The 23,184-nt window shown below is 38.1% G+C and overlaps 1 protein-coding gene and 1 long non-coding RNA gene across 6 annotated transcripts in view; both read left to right on the forward strand.

Annotated features, from left to right (window-relative positions):
- The window catches only part of LOC118162375, a 924,537-nt gene that overhangs the window by 209,468 nt on the left and 691,885 nt on the right, over positions 1-23,184 (forward strand). The gene's annotated exons all lie outside the window — the stretch shown is intronic.
- DNAH5 (dynein axonemal heavy chain 5) overlaps positions 1-23,184 on the forward strand; it is a 153,754-nt gene that overhangs the window by 77,355 nt on the left and 53,215 nt on the right. For 4 of the 5 annotated variants that reach the window (XR_004748425.1, XM_035318487.1, XM_035318486.1 and 1 more), the window contains exons 44-52: positions 5,290-5,466; positions 5,993-6,197; positions 6,693-6,835; positions 7,576-7,710; positions 13,557-13,679; positions 15,675-15,888; positions 16,555-16,778; positions 18,251-18,446; positions 21,091-21,263. Coding sequence is in view for 4 of the 5 variants with exons in the window: in XM_035318487.1 (XP_035174378.1) it covers positions 5,290-5,466; positions 5,993-6,197; positions 6,693-6,835; positions 7,576-7,710; positions 13,557-13,679; positions 15,675-15,888; positions 16,555-16,778; positions 18,251-18,446; positions 21,091-21,263 (1,590 nt within the window). In the remaining variant the exon portion in view is untranslated. The remainder of the gene's footprint in view (positions 1-5,289; positions 5,467-5,992; positions 6,198-6,692; positions 6,836-7,575; positions 7,711-13,556; positions 13,680-15,674; positions 15,889-16,554; positions 16,779-18,250; positions 18,447-21,090; positions 21,264-23,184) is intronic. The other variant, XM_035318488.1, reaches the window with a different exon arrangement.

A 23,184-nucleotide genomic window follows, 5' to 3' on the forward strand; every position in this document is an offset into this window, starting at 1 on the left:
TATGCAATAGCTTTTATGCTGTATAAATATATAGGTGAGTATTTGTATTGAGTATACATGTATAAATATATAGGTGAGCAGAGTTTATGGTAGATTGCACAAAGTATGTTTTTTCGGGAACATAGTAAACATATTACACTTAAAAAAATAGCAACCCTCATATATTTCCCATTTGGATAAATCTGTAATTCAAGGTAATTTATGCAATTGAAGAACAGCTCAGTTGTCAAAACACTGACTTCTTAGCAGCTTCTGCTGCAGCTTCAGAGCAATGAAGAAGAGCAAACAGGCTGATTCAGAAATCTAGCAATCCTCAAGAAATCCTCAAATTTCTTATCTTTTTAAGTCATAAAGCCTCTAATGCTTGTAAGTCTTATTTGCTTGCTTTAACTGGATTCCTTGTCCATAAATTCCTGATTTGTCTGGCAGTCAAGGAAAAGTTGATGTGCCTCAGGATATGGTCTCTGGTACTGACTGGATTAGCTGTTCTTAGTGTATGAGTGATTTCAGTAGAGACAGAAATCAAGAGATAGATGGTATGCACCTTTCCAAATCCTGAGCAGAAGACAGTGTTTGGAGTCAGTGGAGCCCCCGGGGGAGGTGTGTCCTGGGCATGGAACTAGCAGGTGAAGGAATTGGGGGAAGAAGTGAGAAGACTCGTGTGCCTTCAGGGAAGACAAATAGGAGATCAGCAGGGTCTTTGCAGAGGTACTGCAGCATCCAGATCTGGAGCCCTTTAATGGAAAGAAAGAGAGTCTGTAACAGACTGAATTCAAAGGTTTAGTGAACAGAAACTCCCAAGATAAGGAAGCCTGTAAACTTGTGACTGGCAACAGAAGGGAGGCTGCTTCTCCACCTGCAGATCTGAAATGGTAGAAGAGGCATAATGCCTTGAGAACAGGTGAGGAGAAACAAGACCCATGTGGGAAGGCATTAGAACTGGCTTAGCCTTAACCAATGAAGAGGAAAAGGAATGTGATTGTCATCAGAGACTCCCTTCTGTGTTGGAGATGCCCTTCTGTTGTGACTCAGCAATAGAGGTTTGGTGCTTGTGAGGGACTAAGTTTGGTAGTAGACTGACTGCTAAGGCTTTCATGTCCTCAGACTCCTTACTCTTGTTGCTCATCCATAAGGGTGCAGTGAAACTTATAGGGACAATGCTGAGGTTGTCAAAAGTGATTGCAGAGCTGTTGGGGCTGAGGATGAAGGGCAAGTGCACACAGGTGATGTTCTTGATCCTGCTATTCAGGATGAAAGGCTCAGGTAGGAGTGGATGCATCCATGTCAGGTGTCACAGGCAGGGGCTCGATTTCTGTGACCAGGGGACTTTGAGGAACAAAGACTGCTGAATAGAGACAAAATTCGTCTCATCAAGTTAAGCAACATTGATGAGGGGATGAAATAGATAGATACTCAACATGTTTGCAGACTGCTTCTTCAGAGGGACCTGAACAGACTCGAGAAACTGGCTGAAAGGTACCTTGTGATGTTCAGTGAAAGCAAATGCAAGATATATGGAATAAGCCCATGCAGCAATAGAGGCTGCAGGCTGACTGGTTAGGAAGTAGGTCTTCAGAAAAGGAGCTGAAGGTTACTGGCAGATGAATTCTGTGCCTTTGTAGCAAAGAAGACCATTTGCATCCTGCACTGTACATCTACTAAGAAGCATGGCCAGCAGGTCTAAGGAGGTAGATATGATACAGTTATTGGAACTGAATTGTAGTTGCATTCTACTGTTGTTACAAAAACTTTTCTGTAGTGAAAACGGATTTCTCAAAAAATCATAAAACCCATAACCTGCTTCTAATTTTCTCATTTTTTTATCTTTTAATGAATGCCAGAAGATGTATTTTTCTTCTTACTGAAAGAATAACACACATGCTGTTTTCTTCCCTGTTTTTTATTTTTATTTATTGATAATTCAATAAGGTTCATACCAATCTGTAACACAACCTCTAGTTAGGAACTGCACAAACTAATATTATAGCAAGATGTCTCAATTCCAACACAGTTCCCTACTGAAAACCATTCAAAAGCATAAGAAAGAATGTCTGGACCTTTTGCTTTAATATTTCCCCAATCTGATTAGTGATGCTACTGCACCTGAGTCAAATATTTTTTCCTAATTATTCCAGTACCTAATCTTATTTTTTTCTATGTGAGCGCCCCTAGCATTTTGAATCCAGTATTTTGGGATATTCATATTTTTATTCACAACAAAACAAAAATAAAGACAGGGGGAAGTGTTTTGCAAGGACAGCAAAATTAAGGCAAGAGGAAAGATTTCTACATTTTTTTTTAACCATAGTTTTAGAAATATTTATTTATTTATTTATTTATTTTATTGTGAAGGTTAGGGATAGCAGAGAATACTCATTTTTTTTCTGCTCTCCAACCTTTATCAAATCTCCAGCATTCCCTCAACTAAGTGTATTATCTGATAAACTGCATCTCTGTCAGAAATCCCCCAGGAGACACAAATATTCTGGTACTGCTCTGGCTGCTGTTGCATTTAAGAGAGTTTAACTCCAACTCATTAAGAAAATAAAACAAAAAAACGGAGGTGTTTATTCTTGGACTCTGTAGTGATGATGCTTAGTAACCATTTTCATTCTGGACCTTCAGACCTGAAGGAACAAAGGGAAGCCTTTCTTGGTATGAAAATGTTGATATCTTTGGAGACAAATATTAACAGTTTAGGTCATAAGACTTGATATGTACTATTTCTTAAAGAAGATGGCAGTGCAACTCTTAGAAAGACATGCTTTCTCATGTACTCTACCTATAATGATCCTCCTTGTTATTTTCTGTTCTTGATCTTTTCTTTTTCAGTATCTTTTAGCACACAAAATCTTTTACATGAGTTTTCCGTAGGGTTTTTCTCACAATTATTAATGTAATTATTTTAGCTGTTACATTACAGTTTGGTTTGATTTTTTACTCCTTCCATTCATGCACCATGCACTTTTTCCAAATAGTTTGTTAGTTTGTGTGCCTGTTTTTTTTTTTTTTTTAATCAGTACAGATACTTGGAAAAATGTAAATAAAAAAAATATGAATCTAGGACAGTGGCTTCCATGAGATTCCACTTGTGTTGTTCCTTTCCATACTTACAGCACTACCTATGGCCTACTGATGTTAGGTTTTCACAAATCTGCCAAATCTGCCTCCTTGCATTGGTATTCCTTCCTTGTTTATTTGCAGTCATCAGCTTGTTGAATGTTTCAGTTTAAATCAAGCTATAGATTCAGCTGAAAAGACAGCAAAAGCAAAGAAAATGGGCATTTAATTTTGCTTTATCAGATCTGATTTACTTCCTCATTTCAAAGTGATACAGGGACTAAATGTAGTTGTTTTGATGTAAGTGTTGCACAGAAGTAGTTTCACTTATTCCATAATGACCTTATGCTTTTATTTTGGTGGGAAAACATGAAGCTTTTTTTTTTTCTTGCTTTTAGATAACACAAAACAAATGAAGTTAATTTCAGCCATGAAGCAACCTTTCAAACCTCCCTTTCGGTCGCCCCACCCTCCCTAAATTAAAAAAAAAAAAAGAAATTGACTGTGAAATTGCAACCTGTATTTATTTATCATTTGAGCCAATAGCATATTTGTGTTTTTGTTTTGTTTTTACTTCAAAACATCTTGATGTCTTTTCCAGTCCATCTTCCTCGAATCTATTTTGTAGTGATATATAGTACATATTCCAGCAGGCAGTGTAGTTGTTAATCTTGCATTGTTTACTTATTTTACTAGCAGAATTAAGTTTTTTTCTTTAGTTCCTAATTCTTAGATGCTAAAGTGAACATAGATTTGGTTGATATTTCAAAAGCATTTTGAAAAATAATAAAATACAGATAGCTTAAGAGAACACAATTTAGATTTCCTGTGATTATAATTTATAAATAACTAAATATAACAACCTATTGGGATATCATATATCAAGGCATAAGCAATTTCCAAATTAACTGAAAGAGATCTGAAACTTGCCATATTGGTAGTCTTGTCTAACATGCTTCTTAAGCAGATATTGCAAAGTGGTCAGAGGTATTTGTTCCATTACTCATCAACGCCTTGAAAAGCAAGAATATTTTACCAGCTTTCCTTATCTACGCTAATATCTTCTGAACAGCAGGTTAAGTTCCAGATATGTATTTTAAGTATTGCCATTTAATCTTTTGCTCTTTGTTTTCCATGTACTTGTCTATAGAAAGCTTTTTCATACATCTACCTATTTGTAATAATTGATTTACTTTGGACTTTAAAAGATAAAGTTTCAGAAAATTATGTAGGTAGATGTGTGGAAAGTAATCATGGAAGCACAGAACAGTTGAAGGGTCACTGCAGACCATGTAGTAGAACCCACCTCACTCAAAACAGGAAAACTGGAGCAGGTTGCATAGGACTGTGTCCAGGTGGGTTTTGGGTATCTACATAGTTCCAACATTCAACATAGACACCAGAAGACTCTCTGAGAAACCTGTTTCAGTATTAAACCACCCTTACAATAATAAAGAGAAAAATGTTATGTTTAGATTGTATTTACTGTATTTCAATTTGTTCCAAATATTAGTTTGAATTTTTGTCAAGAATCTGCAAGTGTTTTTGTGTATTTTATGTGGGAACTAAATTCATGAGAAATAGATAAGAAGCATTCCACCACAGAAATTATGGAAGACTTCTGAGTAAATTTAAGAAACATGTTACTGCTTTCAGCTAAAGGCATCAAAGAACAAATACTGTTCTACAATCTTATAAAACAGTTTTAATTAGGTTTTGTTTACCCAACATTACAGATTTGCCTAATAAAAATATTACTATTAATTAGGCATACAGTGTAAGTTCATGGACACTCAGCAGTCATCCTCTCTGAAATGCATTTTCTCTGCAATTGCTAGATTTTTCCAGGGGTACTGTGTATCACTGCTAAAAGTTAACATTGTGAAGAACAAATCAAATGTGTTAAATACATATTATTTCTTTGCAGAGTTTAATCACAGCAATTGTGATTAAAAAATACTTGAAAGAATGCTTTTTGTGCTGTTAAAAACTTTGAGTGCTTTTATTCTTCAGTATCCATGCTGAACCTCCAGTGGAGTTATCCATCCCTGAGTAAAGCGTTGGACCTTCTGCTAGCCAAACTGTGCTAGCCAAACAGCGAACTGAGTCCCCCATCCCTCTCAAGAAATATTAACTTTCCATGCTTTCAGGATCTTTTGAATTAGCAGAGCCGAACTGATTGACTTGCATCAGGAATTAAATTTATTTTCTCACCGTAATCTGTAACAGGGATTTTTGAAAAGGCGTTCCTTCCAAGAAGCTGAAATTGTACGTCAGCTGTACTCTTCATCGTTCCCAGACTTACACCGCTTCAGTATTCAGTCTCTGCAGAGAAAGACGGAGATGTTGGAAGCCTTTGTGATTATGCAGAGCATTAATATGCTGCAAGGTCTTATCCCACCTAAGGTAAACTCATGTAGGGCTTTTTATGTTTATTTATCTAATGGAGATAATTTTAAGTCATGCAGTTATGTAGAGAGATTTTTTAATGTCTTGGAGTATAAATGAAGATGCAGGATGGTGAGGAATATATTTTTCTTTTGAAAGCAGTACCTAGGCTGTGTCCTCTTTTCACTTTTGGATTTGGTGTTGATACACAGAGAGCATGCATCAGCAGCTTTTCTTCAGGGTGTTTTTTATTTAATTTTTATTTTTAGTTTTCATTTTATGGATTGTTACCAGATTATAAACTAAAAATTAAACAGATCAAATTCTGTAATGCATGATTAAAAGTGATATTTGCTGGTGGTTTTTTTTTTTTTTTTTTTTTTTTTTTTTTTTGTGGTCCACTAGGTACTGATTCAGTCTAGTAGTTGACAACAACATCAGTAAATTTAAACATAACTGAAGGCTTTTATAGTGATATCAAGTAGAATATTCAGGCTATTGAAAATGAAATGAAACAAAACAAAAATTTATCTTAATCCTTTAGGAACAAGGAGGGGAACTGACTCCAAAATACCTGGAAAGGTTGTACATCTTCTCTCTTATGTGGAGTGTTGGTGCATTACTAGAACTGGAAGACAGATGCAAAATGGAGCACTGGCTTCGAAATCATGCAACAATAAAGCTTGATCTTCCCTGTATTCCAGAAGGCAGTGAAGATACCATATTTGATTATTATGTGGCATCTGACGGTTAGTTACCCTGTTGAGTGCTGTGGGGTAGAACTTAGAAGTTCTTAGAACTTAGTACTTAGTTTTTGTTGTTGTTGTTGTTGTTTTTTTTTTTTTTTTTTTTTTTTTTTGGCTCAACTTGTGTTTAGTTTTACAACTGCACTTTACTGGTAATGTTGTATAAAGCTTTTTCCTGTTGCCTTTGAGAATTCAGAATGTGGATACATTGCTACAGAAATCTACATGGATTTTATACTAATGAATTGTCAAGTGAACAAAAATAGACAAGCTGGAAAATTGTATTCTTGTCATAATTTTAGGAAACAGCTGGAACAGTGGACGATTTTGCTTTTCTCAGGGGTTTAAGAGGAGTAAGACTCTTAGATAGTTTTGGTCTGAATTTATTGAGAATACAGTGCACTAGAGGAACTGACAGATACGTCAACTTGATGGAAAATAAAATAAGTGACAATGCCTTGTATTTATAAAATATTAAGTTCACTTCTTTTCTGTTAGGTAATTGGATGCACTGGAATACACGTGTTGAAGAGTATGTATATCCTAGTAGCAGCACTCCAGAGTACAGCTCCATTCTTGTGCCAAATGTTGACAACGTGAGAATGGATTTCCTTATTGAAACTATTGCAAAACAGGGCAAGGTACTTTGTCAGTATTTCAGATATAAAATATGATAATAGTATGCATGATGATGTTTTTGAATTAGAAGTGAAACTGGATATTACTGAAGAGGAAGAATTTCATTATTTTTTTTTTGTGATATAAAACAATAATAGTGATTCCAGGGGCTATGTTCATATATGAATATTACTTGAGTTGTAGAATATTAATGCTTCCAGCCTTTTCTGTCTTTCCACCACCCATCCCTCCAGTTGCAGAAATAATGGGAATGCAATGTAGCCAGGTCAGAGCAGAAGTGATTATTTCCTGCAGTTGCATGGGAGAACAAAGAGCAGTGGAGTGCCAGACTCTGCTGACAGGAATTCTGCCAGATGAAGCAGTTACAGGATTCACATGCCTTTGTTTAGGGTATGCAACCCCTTCTTCACCAAAACGATGTCAAATAAACAGTATATGCAAAATAACAGCAGTGACTGAAATCCTTCAGATGATGAGGCTCTAGGCAGTACTTCCTTTTTTTCTGTTGTTGTTTGAGTAATCCACTCCTTTGCTCATTAAATTCTGCTAACTGACAAGACCATTAGCTGCTCATGTTTAACTAGTGAAGCCTGCAAAGACATCAACTATTTTGCTTCTACACATCCCTTGTTAAAAGTTTTTCTAATTTCATCTCTGCTTAAAAGATACACGGGATTGGTGAGGTGTTGCCAAAATGCATGGCTCTTGTGTGTGATCTTTTTTCTATGTTGTCTTTGTCTAGGCTGTCCTACTAATTGGTGAGCAAGGAACTGCAAAGACTGTTATCATCAAAGGTTTTATGTCAAAATATAACCCTGAAAGCCACATGGCTAAGAGTTTGAATTTTTCATCTGCAACAACACCATTAATTTTCCAGGTATAATAGTCATTCACTTTCTAATAACACAACTGGATTCAGAGACTAATGGACGTACTGAGAATTTCTTGGGAAGATACTGCTGAAAGTGATTTATTTAATTGCAGACGAGTGCAGAAACAAAAAAGAACCTGCTGAAATGGACGAAGCACACAATTTAAAAAAGACTTCTGTAAATTGTGTGTCCTTTAACTTCTTTGGTAGTTACTGAGCTATTCTTAGACTATTACAATACCATGCTTATTATTTCCTTCATCATACTTAATATTTTTATGTCAAATATATCAGTTCTCGCTAATTGGGTAGAGCTGTCGGCAACTTCACTCAGATTTCACTAAAATCCATGTGTAAAGTAAGTGCTACCCACAACAATCTGTCATAGTGTGTGCTGTTTGCAATTTAATTTTGAGTAAATTTTATTACTCATTAAAAAGTAACACATGCAGTGCAGCTGCTCTAAACAGAATTATGAATCCTTAAATCCTGCGTTGTACTGCCTGTCCAAATTTCTGCTGAGCTACTTTGAATTATTTCAAGATTCTTTAACCTGCTGGCAATAAATACATGGGAAATATTTTTAATGTGGTTTCATATGCCAAGCCTAAGCACTGTCTGTCCTGTAAGCAGAAGTGCTGTCTATAAACTTAATGTGTCATCTATAAGATAGAGCTTATATATATATAGTATATACATAGCTTGTTTATATATAGTGAGAAGATGAAAGGAAAACAATGGTGGTAAGCATGCTTCTAAACAAAGGTATTTCATTAAGTCTCTTCTGTTTGTGTGTGTGAATTATCACTTTATGATTTTATGAAGTATTTTGTTTGCTGGAAAAGTAATCAAGAATCACTTCTGTCAGATCTGTCAGATTATTGCAATATTAATCCTGAAATATTAAGAGATGTTTAATTTGTCATAGTGTTAAGGACACTAGCTAGCAGGTGGTTGAACTGGCAGAAGACAGACAAAAGAAATATGTATCACAATAAAAGATTCTTAAAATTCATTATAAGTTTTATGATATTTTTGCATTATTCTATGAAATAGGACAAAAGATTGTCTTAATTTAGCTTTGCTGAAGCTCTCAGTGTCTGACTAGTAATTAACAAGTAATTCACTTAATAAGTAATTCACTTGTTCAAGTAACTAGTAATTAACTAGTAATTAACTAGTAATTAACTAGTAATTAACTAGTAATTCAGCCAGGTAGCGGAGCTCCGGGAGGAGGTGAACAGGCTCAGGAGCATCAGGGAATCAGAGAGGGAAATAGACTGGTGGAGGTGCGCTCTACCCTCTCTGAGGCAGGCTCACGAGACTGCCACGGCACAGGCGTCTCCTGTTACGCAGAAGACGGAGGTTCGCTCCTCCAGCCAGGCAGCGGGAGGAGACCTAGATCAAGGGGGGGAATGGAGGCAGGTGCCTATTCGGCGTGGTAGGCGAGCTCTCTCTCTGCCCACCTCACCTTCTCATCTACCCTTAAATAATCGATATGAAGGACTAGAGCAAGACAATCTAAATGACAAAGTAGACAAACACCCGTCCCAGTTGGAGGGGGCGCCTAAGACAATGCGACCTACACGTCGCATTGCCACATCATCCTTCAAAAAAGAAAGAAGGGCTATTGTTATGGGGGGCTCCCTCCTGAAAGGGACAGAGGGACCGATATGCCGACCGGACCCAACCCGCAGAGAAGTCTGTTGCCTCCCTGGGGCTCGGGTGAGAGACTTTGCCAAGAAAGTCAAGTGCCTGGTACGGCCCACTGACTACTACCCGCTACTGGTCTTTCAGGCTGGTAGCGATGAAGTAGCAACGAGAAGTCCGAAGGCGATCAAAAGAGACTTTAGGGATTTGGGGCGACTACTTAGAGGATCAGGGGCGCAGGTGGTGTTTGCCTCTGTCCTTCCGATAGGTGGGATCGAAGCTGAAAGACGTACTGTTCACATAAACTCGTGGCTTCGAGACTGGTGTGACCGGCAGAATTTTGGTTTCTTTGATCATGGGAAGGTCTATGCTACACCGGGCCTGATGGCACCGGATGGGATGCGCCTCTCTCGGAGAGGGGTAAGGATCTTAGGTCAGGAGTTGGCAGGGCTGATAGATAGGGCTTTAAACTAGAGTCGAAGGGGGAAGGGGCTAAAACCAGGCACGCCGGTGAAGACCTAAGGGATGGCACGCTAGAATCAGAGGGGCTGTGTGCCAGTGGGGTCCTTTGGTCAGATCCACAAGGTGCTGAGTGTAAGGAGACGCACCTGAAGTGCTTTTACACAAACGCACGCAGTATGAGGAATAAAATAGATGAGCTAGAAGTCCTGGCCCAGTCCCGCAACTACGACATCATCGGCATAAGCGAAACCTGGTGGGATGAGTCCTGTGACTGGGGTGTTGCGATAGATGGTTACAGGCTCTTCAGGAGGGACAGGCAGGGTAGGCGAGGTGGTGGGGTGGCGATGTATGTGAAGCAGGGGCTGGACTGTGTGGAACTTCAGGTTGGCGATGGCAAAGTTGAGAGCCTCTGGGTAAGGATCAAGGGACGAACGAATAAAGGGGATGTAGTTGTGGGAGTCTATTACAGACCGCCTGGCCAGGATGATAGCGCCGATAAATTATTCTTTACAGAACTAAGAGAGGCCTCGAGATTAACTCCCCTTGTCCTTATGGGGGACTTCAACTTGCCGGACGTTAACTGGGAGTGCCACACGGCTGACACGAGCAAGTCCAGGAGGTTCATGAAGCACCTAGATGATAACTTCTTGGTACAGGTGCTAACGGAGCCAACTAGGAAAGGTGCCCTCCTAGACCTGTTGCTAGAAAACAGAGAGGGTCTGGTGGGAGATGTGGTGATTGGTGGCCGCCTCGGTCATAGCGACCATGAAGTGGTTGAGTTCAACATTTATGGTGACAGAAGGAAAAGCGCCACCAAAACCTCATCCCTAGATATGGGGAAAGCGGACTTCAGGCTGCTCAGGGAACTAGTCAGTAAGGTCCCCTGGGAAACTGCTCTTGAAGGCCTCGATGTCCACCAGTGCTGGTCACTCTTTAAGCGATGCCTCCTAGAAGCACAAGATAAGGCAATTCCAAAATATCGCAAGTCAGGCAGGCGGGGCAGGAAGCCGGCGTGGCTGACCAGGAACATTCTAATGGAGACTAGGCGGAAACAGAGAGTGTTTCGCTACTGGAAGGAGGGCCAGGCGTCATGGAAAGAATACAGGGATGCTGTTCGTGCTTGTAGGGAGAAAGTTCGAGTGGCCAAAGCACAGCTAGAGTTGAAGCTGGCTGTGTCTGTGAGAGAAAATAAAAAGGGTTTTTTTAGATATGTAAATGGAAAAAGGAGAACTAAAGAAAACATAGGGCCGCTCCTTGATAGGGAAGGTCTCCTCACAGACGATGACGTAGGCAAAGCAGAGACGCTTAACGCCTTCTTTGCCTCTGTCTTCAATGCCGATGATGGGCTTCGGGACCCAGGGTGCCCTGAGCTGGAGGACCGGGACGGTGGGGATGACAAACTCCCAACTGACCCTGAACATGTGCGGGATTTGCTACTCCACCTGGATCCCTACAAGTCCATGGGTCCGGATGGGATTCATCCCCGGGTGCTGAAAGAGCTGGCGGATGTCATCGCGGAACCTCTATCAATTATTTTTCAACGATCCTGGGAATTTGGAGAGGTCCCAGTAGACTGGAAGCTGGCAAATGTTGTGCCAATTTTCAAGAAGGGTCAGAAAGAAGACCCTAGCAATTACAGGCCTGTCAGTCTCACGTCAGTGCCTGGTAAAATCATGGAGAAGTTGGTTCTCGGACTTATTGAGGCGCACCTGGGGGACAAAGCAGTCATTGGTCCCAGCCAGCATGGGTTTGTGAAGGGTAGGTCCTGCCTAACTAACTTGATTTCCTTTTATGATAAGATCACCCGTATGGTGGACCAAGGGAAACCAGCTGATGTGATTTTTTTGGACTTCAGCAAGGCTTTTGACACGGTTTCCCATAGGATCCTACTGGACAAAATGTCCACCATACAGCTAAATAAAAACATCATACGATGGGTGAGCAATTGGCTAACGGGCAGGGCCCAAAGGGTTGTGGTAAATGGGGCCACGTCAGGCTGGCAGAAGGTCTCTAGTGGGGTCCCTCAAGGCTCCATTTTAGGGCCGGTACTTTTCAATATTTTTATAAATGATCTGGATGTAGGAATAGAGGGTATTTTGTGCAAGTTTGCTGATGACACCAAACTTGGAGGAGTTGTGGACTCAAATGAGGGCGTAAAGGCCTTGCAGAGGGATCTGGACAGGTTGGAGAGCTGGGCGATCACCAACCGCATGAAGTTCAATAAGAGCAAGTGCCGGGTCCTGCACCTGGGACGGGGAAACCCTGGCTGCATGTACAGACTGGGCGATGAGACGCTGGAGAGCAGCCTAGAAGAGAGGGATCTGGGGGTCGTGGTAGACAGCAAGTTGAATATGAGCCAGCAGTGTGCCCTGGCAGCCAGGAGGGCCAATCGTATCCTGGGGTGCATCAAGAACGGCATCGCTAGTAGGTCAAGGGAGGTGATTGTCCTGCTCTACTCTGCGCTGGTGCGGCCTCACCTCGAGTACTGTGTGCAGTTCTGGGCACCACAGTATAAAAAGGACATGAAACTGTTGGAGAGTGTCCAGAGGAGGGCTACGAAGATGGTGAAAGGCCTGGAGGGGAAGACGTACGAGGAACGGCTGAGGTCACTGGGCCTGTTCAGCCTGGAGAAGAGGAGGCTGAGGGGAGACCTCATCGCAGTCTACAACTTCCTCGTAAGGGGTTGTCAAGAGGCAGGAGACCTTTTCTCCATTAACACTAGTGACAGGACCCGCGGGAACGGGGTTAAGCTGAGGCAGGGGAAATTTAGGCTGGACGTCAGGAGGGGGTTCTTCACAGAGAGGGTGGTTGCACACTGGAACAGGCTCCCCAGGGAAGTGGTCACTGCACCGAGCCTGTCTGAATTTAAGAAGAGATTGGACTGTGCACTTAGTCACATGGTCTGAACTTTTGGGTAGACCTGTGCGGTGTCAAGAGTTGGACTTGATGATACTTAAGGGTCCCTTCCAACTCAGGATATTCTATGATTCTATGATTCTATAACAAAACTGAATTTCAGACCTGGAAGCTCTAGCATTACATTTCAAACAGATGAGCATGACTGTTTTCCCCTATCCATTTCCGCTTCGCTCCCTCTCAAGATGAATACTCCCTTTAACCTCACGTGTGGATGCAATGATTATTTAATGTCCTCAGCTACATAAATTAAGTTAGCAGAATACAAATGTAGATGAAGATGATGCATATATTTTACAATTCTCATTAGCATCACAAAAACTGAAATATTGTCTCAATGCATTTTAGTGTTTGTATATACAAAACTAAGCCTGGTGATTTCTTAATTTTTTGCAATAATGTCAAACAAGCATCTTAATATTATGTTAAAATGGTATCCTAAAACTGAGAAGATCAGCAAATGGACAAAATTTTATAGTCACATTTTTATCTCTTATTGCTTGTAATCATTTATTTATTTACTTATTTTGGAAACTGAAAAAGAAAAGTTTGAGATGGCTTCAAAATTATGAAACTAATGTATGGTTGTCTACACTGTATATTTAATATATCTGATGTCAACCTAATGCTGTACAGCATGAGATTTCAGACAGTCTAGCTGGATTACTGCAATGACCTCTAGCATATGTTGTCTAAATCTTCTAAATCAGAATTTGTAAAAATCTATGTAACAGAAACTTACTATTTGTTCCGTAATATGGTTAAGTGAATGAATAATGTATGAAAAAGAAGGGCTAATTTTGTTTATAATTGCTTTTTAACAGCGCACGATAGAAAGTTATGTGGACAAGCGCGTGGGAACAACGTATGGTCCGCCTGCAGGCAAAAAGATGACAGTCTTCATTGATGATGTGAATATGCCCATAATAAATGAATGGGGAGATCAGGTTAGTTTTGTAAAAAAGGAAAGAATTGGGCAGATAATATTTTCTTTGATTCCTTGTTACACTGTAAAATGGCTTCTCACACAGGCAATGAAAGTATAAACAAGGTATCTACACTTAGTTTTTAAACTATTTCTTTTTAAAGAACCCATCCAGCTTGATATTATCATGAACTTAATTAAAATAGGTATACTGACTAAACAAGCAGTTTAGAATAGACTAGAATAGAGCACTTCAGTTAGAAGGGACCTTCAAACATCATCTAGCCTGGCTTATTAATAAGGGCATTGTCCAAACGTTTCTTTAAACACTGGCAGGCATGGGGCAAAAACCACCTCTCTAGGAAACCTGTGCCAATGTTTTACCACCCTAATGGTAAAGACATTTTCTTCACATCCAGCCTGACCCTACCCTAGTGCAGTTTTGTGCTACTCCCATCCTGCCGTTGGTTACCAGGGAGCTGAGACTGGCGCCTTCCTCTGCACTTCCCCTCCTCTGGGAGTTGCAGAGAGCCATGGTATCACCTCTCAGCTTCCTTTTCTCCAGACAAAACAACCCAAATGTCCTCAGCCTCTCCTCACAGGACATGTCTTCCAGCCCTTTTATGAACTTTGTTGCCCTCCTCTGGACATGCCAATTGTGGAGCCCAAAACTGCATACAACGCTCAAGGTGAGACCACACCAATGCTAAACACAGCGGGAGAATAACCTCTTTTGACTGGCTGGCTGTGCTGTGTTTAATGCACCCCAAAATGTGTTTTGCCCCTTGGCTGCCAGGGCACACAGCTGCCTCAGGTTGAGCCTGCTGTTGGCCAGCACCCCCAGGTCCCTTTCTGCTGAGCTGCTTCCCAGCCACTCATCTCCCAGTCTGTATGTGTCCAGCAGTACTCTGTCCCAGGTGCAGAACCTGGCATTTTCCTTTGTTGAACTGTGTGCTGTTGCAAATCACCCAGTGCTCCAATCTAACTGGATGCCTCTGGGAAGCCTCTCATCCCTCCAGACAGTCAACAGCACCTCCCTATGATTCTAGCATAATCAGCAAACTTGCTGAGGATGTACTACTCTCCTGCATCTAGATCACTGATAAAAATGTTAAACGGGACTGGCCCCAGAACTGAGCCTTGGAGATGCTCAGCCAGTTAAAATACAGCTGTAAACTTTTAACACTGTTTTTTAATAATATTCATTTTTTTCTCAAAACAATTAATAAATGTTGGTTAGAATAAACCTCTTGGCACACAAATTGTGATAGCAAACTGGCTCTGTAGACAATAATTAAAATTTATGAACTTGACAGGTAAGAACTGACTTCTGCTTTTGGAAATTAATTGAAGTAATCGTTATCTACATTGGCAAGATAGTTCTGAAGTATACTGCATTGGAAGCTAATTAAATATTAGAATTTCTAGAGAAGTATACTCTTACAGTGTACTGTCAATGGGTTGGTCAAACAAGAAAGTAGGGGGTTCCATTTATGGCTAAAGAAAGGAATCTTGCTTTTTTATTTTTATTTTTATTTTGTATGGAAGTAATCCTGTGTTTGCAGCTTGAAAAAAACATTTATAATTTCTAATTGTTACACATGGAAATTTCATCAAAATATTTGGTAGTAGATGCAACATACATGATACATGAGCTTGCACTTGAACAAACTGGAAATTTTATGATTAAAAGGAATAGTGTTTCCAATACAGCAGTATTGGAAATCATGCAGCAATCAAGCATGAATGAATCTGGGAGTGAGGGTTTAATTCTAATCTAGGAATTCTACTTCCACCAGGATTCTTGTCTATAGGTACTGCAAATGGAAAGGATAGTCTAAGTATGCTTATCCCTAGCAGTACATTTTTCTTCAGAAACTAACAAATAAAAAGCAGGGGTTTTAGGGAGGAAATAATTTTATATTCTTTATTGGACTTTCAAGTACATTAGTATGTTTTTTATTTCATTTAGTTGTGTGTATAATATTCTGTTATGTACTACCTGATTATTTTGCAGGTTACTAATGAGATAGTAAGGCAGCTTATGGAACAGAATGGACTGTATAATCTGGAAAAGCCAGGAGAATTTACCAACATTGTGGATATTCAGTTTTTGGCTGCCATGATCCATCCTGGGGGAGGTCGCAATGATATTCCACAGAGACTCAAGAGACAATTTTCTGTGTTCAACTGTACTCTGCCATCTAATTCTTCTATTGACAAAATTTTTGGTAAAGAAAAACTAGCTTTGTATCAATCTCATTTCTGAAAATGGTAGTTGTTTTTTCTTTATCCCTCTCTCTCTAAATATTATGATTAACATTGAGGCTTATTACCATTCTAATTTGCTTACCAATGCGTTTTTCTACAGCACTTGCTCCCCATCTGCAACTTCAGTAATCTGCAATTTTTTTGAGCCTAGTCGTATCTCAGGATTTATTGCTATGCCAAGGGTTAGGCATGAAGGCCTTTTCTTATTTTGGTGGCAATGCTGGAGAGTTGTTAAGGTGCTACTGGTGCTAAGAATGAGTGAATAATAACTAGGTTTTTGCAAAATACAGGAACACACTGTTCTCAGAGATGTGATTGACTATATGAATGGTTTGTGAACTGCTTTGGTGGACTCAAGTAGACTTTCAGAGGCTGGTTATGACCTAAATGTCCAGTGTGTTTGTGGCACAATGTGCTGTAACACCAAGAGAATCAGGATTTGAATAAGGAAGACTGGGAAGCCTTTTCAAGAAGTTTTTTTTTTTTGGTTGTTGTTGTTGTTTTAAAAAGATTTTGGGTATTAAAAACAAAAAAACAACAAAAACACACTTGAAAAGATTATAACTCTTGTTGTTGTTCTAATGCCTCTTAGAAAATCTTTCATTTGGCAATTTTCATTTTCAAAGGTGTAATTGGAGAAGGGCATTATTGTAGTGAAAGGGGGTTTTCAGAAGACGTGAAAGAAACAGTAGCCAAGCTAGTGCCACTGACACGCAGGCTGTGGCAGATTACCAAGCTAAAAATGTTGCCCACACCGGCCAAGTTCCATTATATCTTCAACCTTAGAGATCTCTCGAGAATTTGGCAAGGAATGCTAAATACTACATCAGAAGTCATCAATGAACCAAAGGTAAGTGCATCATATTAGTCTTTTTGTCATAATTAGTATATAATCAGAACAGAAAAGAGGATGAAGAGTCTCACTTCTTGGCGTTTGAATTTGCGTTACTAATACTTCCTTTTTGATTGAAAAACATTTTTGAGTTTTTTTGAGGTAAGGACAACTTTTTTGTTCAGCTTTTACAGTGCCACCTGAAATGAGAACTTTGTTTCCTGACTGTAACTCAAACTCTTTTTTTTTTTTTTTTTTTTTTTTACAGAAGAAGGCTAGCATTTATATACTTACATTGTTACTGACTCATGCTACTTTATTTAAAAGCAGGGAGCAAAGAAAGTTATGAGAAACAATGAACTTTATTTTAAACCAATAAGAATGCATCTATCCTGGTTAAAAATGACAAGCATTTTCTCCTCTCGCAGCTAGTCTCGAGACTTTCTGTCACTGCTTAACAATTGACTGTCTAACAATTGATTTCTGGCTTTAAAAGGAAGAGGAAATAACAAGTCAATGTGATTTTTTTCCCATAATCCACCTTTCTTCTAGGGAAAAAAAAAAAAAGAATACTTCATGTATCATTTTTCCTTCAGGTATTTCAAGAAAAAATATTTAGTGTTTTGAGCACTGAAACATGAAGTGTTCATACATAATCACGTCATGTTTAGTGTACTTCCCTGGTTGTTGGATAAGCTCCTGCCTTCTACTGTATCTGAAATTTAAATTTTTGGAATTGATTTTAATTTTCAAAACTAAAAATATACAGCACTAAGGTGATTTTACACATAAATATCTCTCAAAATCTGATTGTATGAATTTACGTATTAGTTCTAAGACCTGACATAGGATGCATCAGTTATTCAAAGTGCTGTATGCTCAAAAGAATTCTTCAAGGAGTTGTTGGAATTTTTTGTACTACTGTGTAGTAATTTGATAGGTTTAAAAACAGTGCTGCCAGAATTAAAAACTTTGTAGGTTTTCTTACTCTATCCTCTGACCAAACAGAAGGACTTTAAAGGTAATTTGGCGAAGGAATAATATAAGCACCTATATTTTTTTTTTTTTTCTAACTACTTTGGGTTTTTTGTTGGGAGTGACATTTATGTTTGGCATGAAATCGCTCATGCTGTGATGCTGTTATTTTCACCCACCTTCCACTTAAAATATAACTGGTTACAGAAGTAATTTATCAGTGTATAAATATCTGTTACCATGTATGGATCTGTCTTAAGGCTATAGAAATAAAAGCTTCATTAGGTAAATATGCTCCAGTTTGGAATGCTAGATAAAGGCTTCTGGCACAGTTAATATAAAATTAAAGGGTTACTTGGTAAAATGAGAAGCCCGACGTCTCTTTGCTGACTATAACCAAACATACCACTGTTTCTTTTCCAGCTTTAATATGATTTTAAAAATATTTTAAAAGCATGTGTTTTATCGACATATGTATTTTATTGCAAGCCTTATCTTGTCTTTTGTTTAAATAGGTACTGATAAAACTGTGGAAGCATGAATGTAAGTGTGTTATTGCTGATCGTTTCACAACTGCAGAAGATGTAAAGTGGTTTAACACAGTTGTAGTAAAACTCATTGAGGAGGAATTTGAAGAAAAAAAAGCTTTGCTGAATCCTGAAATTGATGCATTCTTTGTTGACTTCTTAAGGGAGGGACCTGAAAGAAATGGTAAGGATGGGCTCTGATACTCATGGATATGGTAAGAATAGGGAAGGGGGCATGATGAAATAGATGCTAATGTAAATATGTCTCAACATGCATAGTAAGGCTATGCATCAAAGGTGTCTGTCTGTCCAGTGACTGTCCACTGTAGTCTACGTTACCATCTGTGGTACATGGTTATGTTTATGGGATGTTAATTCTGTATATTTATCCAGGTCACCTATATAGAACAGCGATGAACACAGTAGGTAGACAAAACTATCAAAGAGTATGAGTTCCTTATTCTAAAGTGATGAAAGAAGTATGGTATAAATGATTTGAGTTGTATTGCAGTACTAGATAAAAGCACCATCCCATAGAAACCTGGTATACGAATGGCTCTGGGCTTACTTAGTAACTTCTAGGACATACATGATAAATGCTTTTATAACGGATGGGAATTATTTCAAAATCTCTGGAAAACTAGTAAAACCTTTTGAATTTTCCATATAGCTTGTAACAATGTCTTTGTGTATTTTAAATAAAAACGGTGCATTGCAGACCCAGATAACTAATAACCTGGGAATATTTCTTAGTAGATAAAAAAGAACAGAGAATGTTTTTTTTTGTGGTTTGAGAAAGTCATTATTAAACCATTGAGTGATTCAATTATCTGTCCATATCATTGTATTGGTGTGTAGTGGAAGCAACAAAAAGGTGGCATAAGTGGTTAAATGCAACTTAAATCTCTTGGATAATTTAAGTAGTCAGAAAGGAGTGACAACAGGAGAGTAAAGGGTAGAAAATGTTTAAGTTAAAGTAATGAAATACATGTAGAAAGCAAACTGATGTGAGAAAGCAACCAAATATGTCCTTAAATAACTTGTGAACTGTGTCAATATAGATAGGACTGAAATGTAAGTCAGAATGCATACAGAGAGAGCGAGAAGTGACTTTTAATGAGAAAATTTGAATTGACATTATCAAAAAATAAATGTGAAGAGAAGCATATATTTCTCAAAACAACTTTTATCATCATGACTATTTAACTATGCATGCCTCAGTAATATGCCTTTTGACATGAAACTTCATCTAAATACAAAGTCAGAGGCCTGAATTTAGAAAGTTTTTTTTCATCCTCAGTATGTGTGTCAGTCTTGAAAACCCCTTCCTGTTGTGGCATGAAGTGAAAAGCATAAAAACTGTAATTTTGTTTTAATTGTCCCTGTATCAGAATTTAGTATTGAGCATTATGATGAAATGTAACAGCAGGAGCTGTGTTTCTGAGCTTTTAAATACTTAAAAAAAAAGACATCTGACATAATTTCAAATAATGCTCTGCTCAGGCTAATGTTAAGCTGACATGTATGCCCTGTATCTCTTTGGTTTGTACTACTGCAGTATATTTGTCCCTGAGATAAATAAACAGAGATGAGATGAAGTAGCTCAAAAAAACTTTGACTTAACTCAAATTTCAGACCTTAGCTTCACAAAAATCATAATTAATGCTTGTGTTCTGCAGACCTTCAAACTGTTCGAAGGTGTTTTTTATCAATTAGCTTTGACATTGCTATTTAGTACTTGTGATTCTGAATCTTGGGGCTAGGGAAAAGTTTAATACATTATACCTGCTGCCTCTGTAAATAATTTAAATGTCTGCCCTTTCTTAGGTCTGGTACTTGATCATGATGTCTTTTGTCATTAATAATAAAACTGCAGGAACAAGATAAAGCTGACATAATTCTCCTAAATGGTTCAGAAATGTAAAAACATCACTACAGTTTAACTCCTTGCTGTATTTCTTATTAGGTCCTTATCTGTAGCTGAGTAAGACTTAGTTGCTTAAATGTCTCATTCAACTTTTAAGAAACTTATTTGCACCTGGAATATTCAATTATTCAGGTATTGAAAAGCCACCTAGACATGGTCCTGGGTTCTAGGAGGCCCTGTTTGAGCAGGGGAGTTGGACCAGATGACCTCCAGAGGTCTCTTCCAACCTCAGCCATGCTTTGATTCTATTTGCTGTAACATTTTTCACTAGTGGAGCTCATGACTGCTATAAGCATGATTAATGCCTATGAATGGCAATGTGAGACAGTAGCACAGTTTCCTCCTTTTCTTTGGATAAGGAGTTGACAATTTCTTGTGCTTTCAGATCCCTGCTGAAACAAATATTTATCTTTTTACAGTGAATATACATTTCTTGTGTGTGTATGTAAATTATTAATTTTAGTAGTATTAATTTTTGTAGTAGTTTTCACTGGTGCAGAGATTTAATCAACTTGCAATGTTTTTCTGTTACTTTTTTTTTTTTTTTTTTTTTTTTTTTTTACTACAATATTTATTTATCTTTATTCTCTGTTACCACTGTTGCTTCTAGCAACTAAGTTAATTTCAGGTTTTCACTATTCACGTTTCAGAGGTAGAGAAAGAAGGCTTCTTAGTTTATCCTGGTTTTGCCTTTAAAAATTAAGTAGCTGAACTTTATTGTTCATTGTAGAAAGAGTATAAGTAGCATTCTTATATGCATATTTAATATGCAATATTATGTGTAATAAATCTTGCTTTGGTTGCTTAGGGACTTTTAATTACTTTCTCTTACTCATCCCTACATTTTGCCTTCTTCAATCATTTAAACTGTTAAGGATTTTTTACTTGTTTTCTGTTCTAGGTGAAAAATTAGAGGAAGTTAATTTAGATATCCCCAAAATCTATGAACCAATTTACTGCTTTCATCAGCTACGGAATCGTTTAAATAAATTTTTACAAACATACAATGAGAATGTCCGTGGTACTGGAATGGACATGGTTTTCTTTGAGGATGCTATGATTCATTTAGTAAAGGTACAGTCTTATTGGATTGACATTTTTTATAGCTGTTGCTCTTTTCCACATCTTTACACATATTAATTTGGTTGTGTTTGAAAATGAGTGGATGTATGTACAAATCAAGGTAAAATACTTCTAAAATTGAAACAAGCCATTTTTTACTATAAAAGTTTCTTTTACCCTTTGACCAAGTATTAAAACTCCACTCTTCTGAAAATACACCAGATGGAACTATTCTTTTATATCAATCTTTTATATCTAGTGAGATCATGTTCCTAAGTATCTAACTCTTTTTCAACATTTCTTGTTATTAATTCTTCTAAGAGCCCTTCCTCTCTTTGGAATGAGTGAAATAAAATTCAGGTTAGGACATAATTGGCTGCTTATGAAGAAGTATGTACAGCAGAATGGGAATAAATCTAGTCTGAACTTTCTTTGTAGATCCGCAGTATGCTCACTTCTTTTAAAATTTCTTTGACTATGGATTAGACCTAACCATAATTTGATAGGGTTGTTCGTATATAATAGATTTCATACAAAGGAGGAGCTTGGTTGCACTATCCTAACAAATGATAAAATAAATATAAAAATAATTTAAATTGAATTATGCAAACACTTTGTATCTGCAATTTTCAAAAATTTAGAGCGGATTCACGTCAATTCATAAAATTGGACTCTTTCTTTTAAGGTCTTGTCTGCAAAATCAATGCTATTCTGCTGGGGAATTCTTTTTGAAAATTGTTAAATCATCATCACAATTGCTACCAGATTTCTGGTTTACTCCTAGTAAAAAGTACTATATAAATTAAGGATCTGGCCAAAATCTCTTTCTCTCTCTGGTTAGCTAGCTGATAAATACTTGGAACATTATATTAATGTTCTCTTGGATAAAATGAATAGGCAGTGCTTGTCTGATCCCATATTATTGAAACCAGCATTTACAGCTCTGCAGGACTGAGCTTTATACCTTAGCTAGAGTTGAGAGCAGGCTCTAGGAGAAAGCTAGGTGAGCACAGTTAAGCTAATGCCTAATCTGAGCTGACGTAGCATCACCTGGATGAGTTAAAATTGAAGAATATATTAAGTCTAGAACAAAGCATCGGAGAGTACAGCTCGTGTGCCTCTGCCAGGAAAAAAACAGTAGACATAGTTGAAGTGATCAGTAATATTCCAGGGGTGGTGTGCAAATGTATTTTTAATTCTCAGGTTAAATATTAAGTATGCTTAGAATAAGCATTTATACTCGATTTTATCTTTGCTTGTAAACATTAACCTATGAAAAACAGCAATTACACTGTGTTAAATATATGATGTATATAATTTTAAAAGTGCAAGAAGCAGACATGCTGATTTTTAATAATTTGTGAAAAAGTCTGCTACAGGAATTGCAAATAAATAGACTTGCATTTCAGACTCAGACTGCTTAATGGCATGATGGAATTCTAGAGGCATCAGAGAGATACTGAAGGTAATAAAGAGAACAAGAACCAATGCTGCGTGTCATTGCTTGTGCCGAGGAGACTGGCTGCTCACCAGCTGGTTGGGCAAGTGGCTCCATGCTGTTCCAGAAATGAATGCAGCCTGCTCTGAGTGCTACAAGTATCTGTCCATGTGCAATTGTTGGGCTGTGGAGTAAATTCCTCTTCTATGCTTAGAGGCATATTTTCTCAGCATAAGACAACAACATCTACCTGTTTCCAGTTTTTCTGGTACTCTTTTTTCTGGTACTCTTTTTTTTTTTTTTTTTTTTTTTTTTTTTTTTTTTGCCAGAGGACAGGGGAACAAGTTCTGCATGCAGTTCAGAATGCTGAAAATGTGCTTGCTTTGAATTCCAAATGGTCTGTTTGTTTACAATGCACTGTGATGAATTGAAGTGGGGAGCAGTAACTACTACCTTTTGCTTGAAAGAGAAATAACAAATGGGAAAGAGAGGGGG

The sequence above is a fragment of the Oxyura jamaicensis genome, chromosome 2 (genome assembly GCF_011077185.1).
Source record: "Oxyura jamaicensis isolate SHBP4307 breed ruddy duck chromosome 2, BPBGC_Ojam_1.0, whole genome shotgun sequence".
Classification (NCBI taxonomy): domain Eukaryota; kingdom Metazoa; phylum Chordata; class Aves; order Anseriformes; family Anatidae; genus Oxyura; species Oxyura jamaicensis.